This window comes from Notamacropus eugenii, chromosome 4 (genome assembly GCF_028372415.1).
Source record: "Notamacropus eugenii isolate mMacEug1 chromosome 4, mMacEug1.pri_v2, whole genome shotgun sequence".
Taxonomy (NCBI): Eukaryota; Metazoa; Chordata; class Mammalia; order Diprotodontia; family Macropodidae; genus Notamacropus; species Notamacropus eugenii.
This window is the reverse complement of record NC_092875.1, coordinates 107,341,128-107,354,672: the sequence shown is the minus strand read 5'-3', so window position 1 is coordinate 107,354,672 and position 13,545 is coordinate 107,341,128. Positions and strand designations below refer to the sequence as shown.

Sequence of the window (13,545 nt, the reverse complement as noted above, 5' to 3'; positions counted from 1 at the left end):
AGAAATAGATGAATCAAAAGAAGAAAGTTAATTTAGGTAAACTTAAAGAACTTGGAATAGGGTAAGTAAAGGAGGAATGAGGAAGAGAACTCATGACAGTAAATTAATATCATAGGAGGGTACACAAGATGTATCATAGGACAAAGTGCTGATTTCAAAAGAGACAAAAACAAGAGGAGACAGAAGATGGTGCTAATCTTCCAACAGCAATATTTTATTGATGGCTTGGGTTAGATTTTTTTTATCTATTTGTCACTTGTTTCTTTGTACTATATTGTTTGATCATAACTTTAAATATAAATGGATTAAATAATCCAGCATGATGAAAATCAGGCAAAGAAAGTTAGTTGTATTCTAGAAACACATCTAAAAACAGACACGTAGAAAATGAAAATGCAAGTCTGGAACAAAATTTACAGTGTGTCAGGGGAATAAAAAAAGAAAGAATAGCGTGAGAGTAGAAACTTGATAAGCTTTATTCATAACATTTTTGTGATCTACCATTGTAATTAGCCAGTCAAGAAAGAAAATAAGATTGGTTCCTCATGTCCTATTCTTAATGAAGTCATGCTGGCTTTTTTGTGAACCTTTCTTGTTTCTCTTAGTGTTCACTAAGTAGTCCTTTGATATTGTTTTCCAGAATTTTGTCAGGTATCCAAATTAAGCTCACTGGACTAGAGTTTGCAAACTATTCTTTTTCCTCTTTTAAGAATTGGAACATAGGCTCTTTTTGAATCCTGCTAATATAATAATAACAACAATAACAACAGCAGTGATTTCTATAACATTCATTGTGTGCCAATCATTGTGCTAAAGCACTTTATAATTATGATCTTATTTAATCCCCACAACAACCCTGGGAGGCAGGTGCTGTTATTATCCCTATTTTACAGTTGAGGAAACTGAAGCAAATAAAGGTTAAGTGATTTACCCAAAGTCAGATAGCTAAGAAGTGTCTGAGATCATCTTTGAACTCAGAGCTTCCTGACTCTGCCCACTGTGCTGGCATGTAGCAGTGGGGAGATACAATGTGTAAATAGCTGTGTGCATGAAAGTTATACATAATGTCAATGTGAAGTAATCTTAGACCTACAGGATTAGATAATATCCCAAAAGCTAGCACACTGAAAAGAGAAAAAGAAGCAGATGTGGAGCAGAGCCTTGGGAAAACCTGCCCTTTGAGAGAGAGGAGAAAGACAGTGGTAAAAGGAGCAAAAAGACAGAGAGGCATGCCAAATGACCAACTATGTAGAAGTTCTTATCTCAGGATAAGAACTGAGAATTGATCAGTTGCCTTAGCAGTTGAGATCATTGATGACCTTTTAGAAAGCAGTGTTGGTAAACAGATACAGAATCTAAGTTGTAAGAGCTTGAAGAGAGAAGAGTAGTAAAGAGTAGAAAGTGGAGGTAATAAGTTTTGAAAAAGGAAAAGATGAGAGATGCATAATAGGGTGGCAATTTCAATGGAAAGTTTTTTTTAAAGGATAAGAGAAATCTAAGCATGTTTTTCAGCAGTGGAAGAGTCAGTGGGAAATAATAAAAATGAATGAAAGGAGGAGATATAACTTGTATCATATCCTAACTACCTAGTTAGGGCCTGGCATATCTGTCTAGAGTACTACAAGTTCTGAATTTTATTGTTTGAATCAGTAGAGACTTCAGGATACAAATGAACAAGGTTCACTTGAAGAGATGCACATATGCACACTACCACCTGTCCTTCCCAACTCTTGTCTTCAAAAAGCTGTAGTGAGTTGCATTTTACTCCAAGTTCAACACCGCACATGAAGATTACAAAGGATTGCCATGCATATGTAGGTATCTTGCTAATATGGGCATGACATTCTAGTTGAGCAGTCAGAAGGCGGTGCTCAGATTTTCCTTTTTTTAACACCAATAGTAGTGGAAACTGCAAGTATAGCTGTTATATTTTATGCAACAGATATTTAGAGAGATTGAATTCATAAAGAATCATTGGATATGTATTCTGCAAGGCTACTATTATGGGCAAGTTGTATGTAAATCAGATTTAAATAAATTGGTGCATTTTTCCACTGACTTTCAAAAAAGTTAAGAAAAGTATTTCTTTCATTTTTGATTAGTATTTAATGCGTAATGTCTCCTTATACTTTGATTTTCTAACCTTTCTAACCTCCATGCATTCCATGTAAATAATCCAATAAACAAGTGAGGGGAGTCACTATTTCATGGAATGCTATAGTGAATTGTTTCATAAAATGCCTTTTAGTAACATTTAACATGGACAGACTTCAATAGTAATAATAATACCTAACTTTTATACAGCAACTGTCCTATTTCATTCTCAAAACAACATTGTGAAATAGGTACAGTTATTATTTCCATTTTACAGATGAAGGAACTGAAGCTGAAAGAAGGCCAGTGCTATAATTGTCTTAAGACAGGATTCAAAAGCAGGTCTTCCTGATTCCAGTTCTAAACTCAAACTGCTATGCCATCCTAACTGTCTTGGTTATTATCTTACAATTTAGACTTTTCACAAATTCAAGAAGGATTTCATTCTTCTGGTTTTTTAAGATATTTAGCAATAAAGTCCAATACAATATAGCAACCATCTGTTTTATCATGTCAGCACATTATACAAATTGATGAGTCTCTCCCCTTCTACTGAGGGAGTGCAGCAGGTAAACAGAAAAGTAGATACATGTTGGTTGGTGGAGGGAGACAGTATTAACAACTAGGAAGGATAAAGAAAGGGTTTCTATAGGTAGTATGAGCTTGAACCTTGAATGAAGCTAGGGATTCTAGGAGGTAGAGTTGAGAAGGAAGTGTATTCTAGGCATATAAGATAGATTGTGCAAAGGTAGGGGGCAGGAGATAAAATGCCTGACACATAGTAGACCCTTAATGAATGCTTTTTGACTTGATTTGGAGATCATCTGCATTGAGGTGAAAACTGACTTATGGTAGTTGATTTGATTGCTAAGAATGACATGGATTTAGAGAAAAAGGAAAGTCCCAGGACAAAGTTTTGGAGGACCCACTGACTGGAGTGGAACATGAATGATGATCCTACAAAGGTAAGGCAGAAGAAATGGTCATGAAAACCCAAGGAGGAGGGAGTGTCCAAAAGAGGTGCAGTTTACAGTATCAAATAGTCTAGAGGTCAAGAAGGATGAGGACAAAGAAACGTTTATAGAATTTAGGAATTAAAAAGCTCACTGGTAACCTTGAAGAGAGGGATATTTCAGTTGAGGGGTTAAGTGTAAAGCTAGATTGCAAAATGTTGAGAAATGAATGAGTGGAAGGAAAGGAAATATAGACACGGGTTTTTTTTTTCGAGAAGTTTGAATGTAAAAGGAAATTGAAATGAAGGATGATGACTTGAGATGGTGTGGTCAAGTGAACTTTTTTTTAAAGGAGGAAGAAGATCTAGGCATGTTTGTAGAGAGCAAGGAAATAATAAATAGAGAAAAATGAAAAAATGAAAATGAGGCTGAGATGGTTGAAGAGGCAAGAGGGGATGTATCAAGAGTGAAGGCAGAGAAGTTAGCCTTCTAGAAAGGCCTTCCTTATAAACTGGTTAAAGAAAAAAGAATGGTAACATTGTAGGATTTTGAGGTATAAAAATAAGGGAGAATCTTAGGACCATAGCCTAAGCATGGATTTAGAGGTAGAAAGGACCTTATCAATTCTAACCCCCATATTTTATAAATGAAGATTCTCTGAGAGTTTGTGATTTTTCTCAGGTCCACATAGCTTATAAGTGGAGCAGGATTCAGATCCATACATCCTTGGCTCCAAGTCCAACACTCTAGTCACCATTCCACGGTGGGGAGTTTGATAAAGTTAAATGCGGAAGACTAAAATGATTGTTGCATATTGGTGAGGCAACATAAATATTCTTATTCCTGTTTTATACATGAGGAAACTGAAGTGATTGATTGCATGATTGCCTTGACCAATCCAAAACTAGAAGCCAAGTCTTATAACTCTTAGTTCAGTGCTCTCAACACTTTACTATTCCATACTTCCCCTCCAGGCATTTCAGCATCATATTAGAGCTGGTACTGTATATATCATATTGGTCCAAATATGGATCACCCTTTCTGCAAATCTAGCTTATATAAAACTGTGCTTCAAATGATCTGTGTTTCCGTTGGTGTGGATGCCACCTCCACTGCAGATTCTAACTCTTTTATACTTAGTAGGTTTTACAAACTGGAAGCTACACTTTGGTGATGAGCGTGAACTTAGTTTGTCTGGTCTTCGTACAATAGACAGAAGACATTGGGCCTCACCTCGAAGCTGTTTCAACTGTGTAGAACAGACCACAGTTTATATACTTTACACAGTCTTTCAGATCATCATTTCACCCTCTTACCATAATGAAGCATTGGGTGTTAGAACATTGGGTGTTAGAACAGTGATGGGAGTACAATCTCGAATTATTTTTCAGTATATGCCTATCCCAGTTGAGTTCTCTGTACATCAGTGAAATCTCAGGTCTAATCTCTTGTCTCTCTGTTTCTCATTCTCTGTCTCTCACTCTCTTTTCCTCTGAAAGAAATCTCCTTTTTTGATAGGGAATAGGTGGTCTATATTTAGACCATTATGATAGTCATGCTGCAGAGCCTAAAGGGAAGAAAAAGCAATTGGTGAAACTTTGGAGGAAGATTAATTACTAAGTCTAATTTAAGTGTTACTTCACATTGCAAAGTAAAAAAGAAAAAAGAAAAAACTGTTTAGCCTACTAACTTTAAGCAGATGAAATCTGTGTCTTTTATTTTGATATTTTTCTTGATGGATTCTTAAGTCTTATATTCAGCCACTGGAACATAGTAATTGCTTATACCAAATGAATAGTGTTCCTTTCAGCTCCTAAAATGAAATGCTGTGATTTAACCACCAATTTTTATTATCAGGTTTGAAAGGCCAAGCTGGCAAAACATTTTGGTAGGGTAATTTTTTCCCCTACTTTATTTTGCAAAGTTACTTAAAATCAGTTGAATTTCTTCTCCAATTTTTGTATGGGGAACATTATGCCCAGTAGTTTAAAATATATATTGAAATCCACATTGCTGAGGAATTTTTGTGACTTAGAGTGATACTTTAGATGTTGAAATCAGAACTAGAATTGAAGTAATAAACTGGAAAGCTGTTTTTAAAGGAGTCATTTTGTTTTTTCTTAATGATCCTGCGGAGAAGAATTCAGCAGAAGGGAATACATTATTCGTCTATAATGAAAAAAGAAATACAGAAGAAAAAGGAGACTCTCATCTTCAGTGGCAACTCAACCTTCTCACACATATAGAGAATGTCCAAAATGAAGTCACCAGCAGGATGGACCTAATTGAAAAAGAAGTTGATGGTAATTTATCCTAGCTATTTTTATTAATATCTTTTTAAAAGCTAGCATTTAATTATTTAACATTTGCAAATGTGTAAATATGTTATCTATGAGATATAGTGCTCATCTTTTCCTCATTTTTGTGTTATTATTATAAATAGTTTATTTTTAGAAAGAAAAGAACTATACCAGAAAAAAAAGAGATATTTTGACCCTTTCTTTTTATTGCAGTTATATTTCTACTACAATTACAGTGAAATGAATGGAGGGTCTTATTATACCTAAGTAATAATACTGTGATAATACTAACCCATGATATTTTAATGGTTCTTTACAATTTCTCAAGTACTTCAGCACACATTTTATTTGGTCCTCACCACAGTCTTGGGATAGACAGTGATTATTAGCCCCATTTTATAGATTGGGGAATAGAACTTGCCGTCTAGTTAATGACAAAGCCTGGACTAGAACCTCAAGTATTGGGATTCGTAATCCAGTGTTCTTTGCGTAACACTTTACCTGTAATACAGAACCCTGTAGATAGTAATATCATGTTTGGAAATGTATTGTCCTAATTCCCAGTGTTTCACAAAGTTACCTCAGCTACTTTTTCCTGTTTTACCATAATTATATTCACACAGAAAGTAGTCTTTAAGTAATGCTTTAAGATAAGCTTTAAGGTAATGTTAATGAAAAGCATGAACTGGGTTCTACTAAAAGTTAAGGATATTCACATTGTAACATCTATGATCTGACTTCTAGTACATATTTTCCATTTAATTTTCAATGTAAATCTTGGTTTTGTAACTTTGGAGAACATGTGAATTTTTGGAAGACTGCTATTGATGAAAGCATGGACTTTTAGTAATTTTTTTATACTTTAGATAAGGGACATCAAGTAAAGGAGTGTAAGAGCACCTTAAGACATTATTCTGGTCCACCTTTCTCCATTTTGAAATAAATGTTAGGGGTGCGGAGCTTAAACAACCTAACTCGATATGATATTAAGTAAAGATGATGCAATTTTTCAAGCATTTGAAAGTTTTTGAAGAGGGTGATGACTAGGACAGATTAAGGAAAAAATTGAGTTAGATGAAAAGCTTCTGATGATTTGTTTCCAAATTGTAAGATATCAAAGGAAATTTTAATCATTTGGACCTGGGCAGCATTTGAAAAATAGAGTAAATATACCTTTCTTAGAAGAGAATTAGCTGCATAACAAAGTGTCCCATCTAGCATTTAAATTCTCTGATGAATTCTTCTAGGTGTCATTTAGTTTCCCCTTTTTTCTTCTTTCTTTAGTTCTGGAAAGCTGGCTTGATTTCACAGGAGAGTTGGAGCCACCAGATCCTCTTACAAGATTGCCACAGCTTAAGCGCCATATAAAACAGCTCTTAATTGATATGGGAAAAGTACAGCAAATAGCAACTCTTTGTTCAGTATGACAAAAGGGAAGAAACAAAAAAAAAGAACATGATTGTCTACAGCAAAAATTTTTTTATTATCTGCCAGACTGACAATGGATAGTTGAAAGCTTAGTAACTTTTTACTAAGTTTTGTAACTAGAATTTGTAACATCAATATTATGGAGGCCTTGGAGAAGAATATGGTGACTAGTCCTATCAAGAAGGTCAATATCTTAAAATATCAAAATATTCCTGTGCAAGCTGCAAATGGTAATTATATGTACTGAGCATTGGCAATATGGAATATGATCAATACTAAGTAAAACTGGTTGACTGGATTTTTCAGAACTCATTTTACCTAAACCTCAAGATATCCATAAAAACCAATATTTTTTTAAAGTTTTAGTAGAAAGATACAAATTTGCAAACCAATATTTTACCCACAACAACATTCTAGAAAAAAGTCAAAATTCTTCAAGAGTTCTACTGTATTGCTAATGTGACAGAGATCCAAAAAGAATTGTGTGATTTATTCAGCCACACAAAAGTTTTAAGCCTATAAATTCATCCAGGATCATGAACTGTTTTCCTGAGTGATGAATCTCATTAATCAGTGAAGACAACACAAGCTTCACTTCTGGGCTGGGGGAATAGCAAGAAAGTGTATTTCCAAATTTGTTTTTCCAAATGATATATTTTTTAAAAAAGAATGGAAATCCTCATTGTAGTTTGTCTCTAAAAAAATGAGAGGTGTGTAGTGATGAACTGTGCCAAATCATGATAATACCACTGGAATGAGAGTTTGAGACATAGGAATTTTGTTTCCCCAAAATCTGACAGTACTAGCAGTCCATCCAAAATGCTTCTGCATTCACACACACACACACACACACACACACACACACACACACACACACACACACACACCCTCACACCCCTATGTCTTTTATGTGTGCACATGTGTAGGTACATGTTACATCATGCTCACGTGTGTATGCACATCACATGTGTACATAAATGCACACACATACTTCTGTTCAAACTATTCTTTTGGTCCTGAGCTGGTGTGTTTGGTGTTAACCCTTAGAAACAAACTGAATGACCTCAGCTGGGATGAGGAGCAATGAGAGCATTGAACCAGTTGGTGGCTGTGGTTTGCTACATAGCTAGATAAAATAGGGGCCATTCGGTAATCGAAGGGTGGTTTTATTTAAAATCTGTTAATCAGCTTTGATGACGAATGGGCAGACTTCAGAAACCAAAGGCAGCTTAGTTGCCATTTAGCTCTTGCTGGATTTTGAGCCTAGGTCCACTGTGTGCCAGTGCTCATATACATTGTTTGCTGCACCCAGTGCTACATATACATGTATGTGTGCCTGTGTATGCTTGTTTTTAATCATACACTCACATACAGATGTACATAACCTATACATATTTATATCTACACATGTCTAGTTTTATTACCATAGACTATAAGAATTGATGGTTAACATTAAATGTTGCCTTTTAACAGAAAGTTTCTAAAAATTAAAAATGTATGTACAGGTTTTGAAATTTGTAAAAAAAAAAATATAAAAGACTGTTAAAGAGAGGCTGTTTAACTAATGCTATTAAGATACTTGAACATTTTATGCCTCACTACTGTTTATCAGTTCTAGTGATCTGTATAAATGCATTTTGGAACCGATAGATGGTCAACTTGAATTTACCTTTGAAAAGAGTACACACCACTGTACATTCAAAATTAATTTAAATTTGCAAACACACTGTTCTATATGTAAGGTACTGTATGTAAAACTCTTTATTAAAACTATTCCACATATTCTCTATTTTCCACTTTTCGTTTTGCTCCCTTATATTCTGATGTAAAGAGGTGACTAAAATGATGTGCAGTCACAATATGTTTTTGTTGCCTTTGAGATTCTTCAATTTAAAAAATGTGCCAAAGATAATCAGTCACAGAATATGTGTTTCGGTATGATGCATAAACTTTGTCATAAAGCTGTTGTTGAATAATTAATAGCTTTATCAGAGATGACATTTCCAGGTAACTGCTGAAAAAAAGTGTTTCTATTAAAGTAACATATTAGTGCCTGTCTTCTATGTCTGGAGTAAATTGCTAGTATTAGTATTTTAAGACTAGTAGCAGCTCTTTTGTTTGTGTTTAAAAAATAATGGTTCTCATCTTTCTCCTTTTTTTGGCTGTAATACTGACAACATGCATCTTGCTAGACTACCAAATGAATACTGGTTGCCCTGGATAACTGAGAATACCTAATTGTCTGTCAAATTGTACCCCCTTTTTTCCTCCAGAAATGGAACCACGTGTTGTCTTCTTCATAATTCTTTTTCACATACACACAAGGTCGTTATACAAAGAGTGATGCTCATCTTCTCAGATACCTGATCTTCAAGTTAAAATCCCAAAATCCCAGTTATAATAACTAGTAAAAGTTTTTGCTGAAAATTACTGCAATTTCAAGTCAGACTTTCTGAATTTATCTGTGAGTCAGTTCATATATCCATATATAACAAACATTTATGAAGTATCTACTATGCGTAAGGCACTAACTGTTTGGGGAGAGAAACAAAGATAAATAGTAAATGACCTCTGTTCTCCAAAGGCTTCTGATGTAGTATATTGGTGAATTAAGATGTCCAGATAACTGTAGTATGAAGTTAAACATAAGTATGTAATAGAGATACAAGCAATTACTAATGAGAGATCATGAGAGGATTCACTTTGTGTCAGGGAAGATGTAACAAAAAAGATTTTGTGTGAGTTGTGCTGTGAAGACTGGATAGAAATGAGACAGGCAGCCATGAAGGAAGGTATAATGATAATTAGCATTTAAATGACACTTTGATATGAAGATGTTTTACAGATAATCCCATTTTGCCCTCACAACAAGCCTGGGAGTTAGTTGCTATTTAAGATGAGGAAACTGAGGCAGAAGTGAAGTGACTTACCCAGTGTCACTTCACAGAGTTCACAGAGCTGGTGTCAGAGACTGTATTTGGACTTGCATCTTTCTGACTCCAGTCTCTATCCACTTTATCCACCAAAATCACAGAGAATGGCTGGAACAAGGTCATGGAGGTAGAAATGCACTGGGCATGCTCAAGGGCCAGAAAGTAGTCCAAATGCTGAAGTGAGTCTTGGAAAAGTAGGCTAGTACCAGATTGTATAGGGTTTTCCCACCAGATGGAGAAGTTTATACTATATTCAGGAAGTAGTAGGGAGTCATTAAAAGATTTGTAGGGGTATAATAATAAGAGTTGTGAATTAGGAAGGCTAATATAAAAGGGAGAGAATGCACCTAGCATACACAGAACTGACCTGTCAGGCAGACCTGAGCTGAAGTCCTACATCTGACATACTGGCTGCCAGCCACATCCACTCACTGTTATAAGCAACTCCATTAGACTGATTTGCAGAGAAGGTACCAGCTTGTGTTGGTAGAAGAAATTTCCCAGTTCAGGAGCTGCCTCTATCCCTGAAATCACCGGTCCAATTGCCTTCCCTATGCCTAAGATGATAGCATAAGGATGATGCACTGAAGCAGGGAATAGAGTCTGCGTTGCTCTGGATGCTGGGAACAAAGTATACGTTACATTCTTAGAAAAGAACCTTCATGTAGGATCAGCTTCAGGGCATTTAAAAAATTTTTTGAAGGATACTCCATGTTTCATGGAAAGGAATGAAAAAAAATTTTCCAAATGACGCTTTTGCACAGTGGATTACATTTTCTTCATTTCTATGTTTCTGTACATATAGAATGCATGTCTTTGAAGAACATTGGAGCATTCGACACGTTTTACAAATGGCAAAAGTCCTCCAAAAGAATTCACACCCTTTCCTAAGCTAGTAAATTAGTAGTAGGGGCAACTTAATAAAGTAGTTAAGTCTGTGGAGAGTTGTGTTTAAAGTGGGTCTTTTATAAACTTTTTTTTCCTGAGAGTCAGTCTTATTTCTAAATGAGACAAAATCTGAAATCAGCCTTCAGACTACCATAGGTATTAGAGAAAATTTAACCCTATATATTACAGATAAATCCCAGTCACCAGTTAATGTCAACTTGTATCAGTACTGGCAGTAGTAATTCATTTTTAAAAATCACAGTGTCGAACTTTAAGATTCTTGCACTGTATTTCAGAGAGTTCATCCATTCTTGTGGCTTCAGGAATCATCTCATTTTCACTTCAGTACATGTTTACAAAGAGCACTGATAAACTAGAGAGGGTCCAAAGAAGGACAATTAGGATGCTGACTGTCCTTCAGATCCTGTTATATAAAGATTATTTAAAAGAACTGGGAATGTTTGGCTTGGAGAAGAGAAGACTGAGGAAAGATATGATCGTTCCCTGAAGAGGGGGTCTGTTTTTCTCTGGTTGCCCCTAGAAGGAAGAACCAGACACAGTGTCAACAAAGGGGAATATGTAGTCCTTTACAGAAGCAAGAACTTCCTAATAATTAGAGCTGGCAGAAATGGAATTGTCTCCCTAAGTAGCTTGTATTTTCCACCTCATCAAAGGTTTTCAAGTATATGGAAGAGGGGATTCTTCTGAGCTCCCTGCCAACTTTGAGACCCTGACTCCTGGTCCATCTCTCTTTCAGCTTGAGGTCTTTGTCTATGATTGGCTATGAACTAGTCAGCATGACCAAAACTGAAATAATTGTCAAAAATTGCCAAAAAGGAAAAAAACAGTTCTCCCTAAAATTTTGCTGTCAATGGCACCAACATGGCTCTAGTCACATCAATTTGAACCATTTTTGAAACATGCTTCTGTATCTCACATATATATATATATATATATATATATATAATATATACATCCATGATGAAAATTCCCGAGATAGGGCATATTTTTACTCATTCTTCCTCCCCTTTCCCAGTGCCACTTCCTTCCTGTATTTTATTTCCTTTTTTCTTTTATAATAGCTGCCCCTTCTGACCTTTTTAGTTTATTCCTCCACTTAATCACAGAATCTGAAAACTAGAAAGGACCTCAGAACAGAACTCACCTCTCAAGAATCCTGGAGAGGTGGTCATCCAGAATCCCTTTGAAGCTCTCCAGCAACTGAGGAATTCAGCACCCCCAATCACATTTAAACAACTTTGATTTCCAGGAATTTTTTTCCCCTTCTTACACTGAACTCCTTCCTTGGAAATACCACCCATTTTTCCTTTAGCTCCCCTCTGGATCCAAATAGAAAAAGTTAATTGGTTCTCCACAAGGTAACTCTTTGGTTATCTTTTCTAAGTACTCTGGTTTGGTTTTTTGTTTTGGTTTATTGGGTTTTTTTGGTACAGGGGGAGGTTCACTGCCACTGAACTCAGAGGAGTAGATTACCTGAGGAGAAGGTTCAGATTTCATCTCTGACACTTCCTATCTGTGTGGCCTTGTGCAAATCACCTAACCTCCCTGAATCTTGGTTTCCTCAAATATAAAATGACAGGATTGGACTGGATTGCTTCTGAGGTTACTTCAATCCTAGATCTATGATCCAATGATCTTATAACATGGACCTCAATCTCCTTACCACACCGACTGCCATCTTTTGGATATGCTCTGGCTTATCAATACCTTTCCTAAAGCATGGTGGTTGTTAGCTAACCATGTCAGAACAGAACAGAGCAATCATTTCATTGACTAATGCTGCTTAAGAACAAAATTTGTGTGTCTTATTGAATATCATGCCATTTTATTATCTTGAGTTTCCAGTTCACTAAAGCTCTCTAGATTTTTTTTCATAAAACTTTTCTACTCACTGCTTCTCTGCTATTCAGTATTTATGCAACTGATTCCTTGAACTTAAGTGTAGGGATTTAGATTTATACTTAAATGATTAAAAAATATGAGTATTTTTTCCATGGATGCAAACTACAATTCATTGAATTCTTCTCATGATTCTAATACAGTTCTCCTTCCAAGTATTATTTTACATTTTCCATGCTAATAGATACCATCATGTCACTCAGTCCATTCATGTTATCCCTTGCTATTGCTACATGACCAGCCCACCTGGTCCCATCATGTTCCTTCAGCAATGTCTCTTTTGTCACTTTGTGGGTATAGGTTATCTTTGGAAATATGTAGCAATCTACTTGAACCCACAGCATATCTCTGTTGCCTTTCAGATCATCCACAACTTTGATTTTTCTGAAGATTATGGTGTGCCAAAATGAGCAACCACAGAGGGAAAGCACTTGTTTTTTAAAATACACTTTTATTTCTTGGTGTCAGGGAGCATCTTAAATATAGCTTAGGTGAATTTCATTTACGAAGGAAATTTCCACATCGAAGATACACCAATGAAATCACTTATGCAGAACAAATATATTTATATGTGAGTGTGTATATATGTATACATATGTACACACACCTATATGTATACACATATATAGGCATACATGTGTGTATGTGAATGTGTGTGGTTTTCATGGTCTTTTTCGTTATTTTAATATCTTCCTCTCCCTGAGATATCTTGTAAAATGATCCCTCAATGCTTTCAAGATTGTGTGACCTCTAGCATGATTTTCTTTGGTATGTACTTGTATATGAAGTGGCTCCCCAATTCATATTAAGAGGTATTTCTACTTCCTCATATAGTACATTTGGGGCTGAAGTATCAAAATGTGAAAAAATAAGTTCCTTGAGAGCAAGGGCTGTTTTTGTTTTGTTTTTATCCCCATCACTTAGCATGGTGAAACAGGTTTGTGACAAATGTTTATTGAATTTAGTTAGGTTCAAATGTTGTGTTTTAACCAAAATTAGTGATGAAAGTGGATTATTGTAGAAAAAAAT

At 35.5% G+C, this 13,545-nt stretch overlaps 1 protein-coding gene across 24 annotated transcripts in view; it reads left to right on the top strand.

Moving 5' to 3' along the window:
* The window catches only part of PHF20L1 (PHD finger protein 20 like 1), a 124,683-nt gene extending 115,850 nt beyond the window's left edge, over positions 1–8,833 (top strand). For 23 of the 24 annotated variants that reach the window (XM_072603038.1, XM_072603027.1, XM_072603035.1 and 20 more), the window contains 2 exons: positions 5,188–5,350; positions 6,632–8,833. In XM_072603038.1, the coding sequence (XP_072459139.1) occupies positions 5,188–5,350; positions 6,632–6,774 (306 nt within the window). In that variant the 3' untranslated portion in view covers positions 6,775–8,833. Of the gene's footprint in view, positions 1–1,650; positions 1,815–5,187; positions 5,351–6,631 lie in introns of those variants that run through there. The other variant, XR_011965738.1, reaches the window with a different exon arrangement.
* The last annotated feature ends 4,712 nt before the right edge of the window (positions 8,834–13,545 follow it).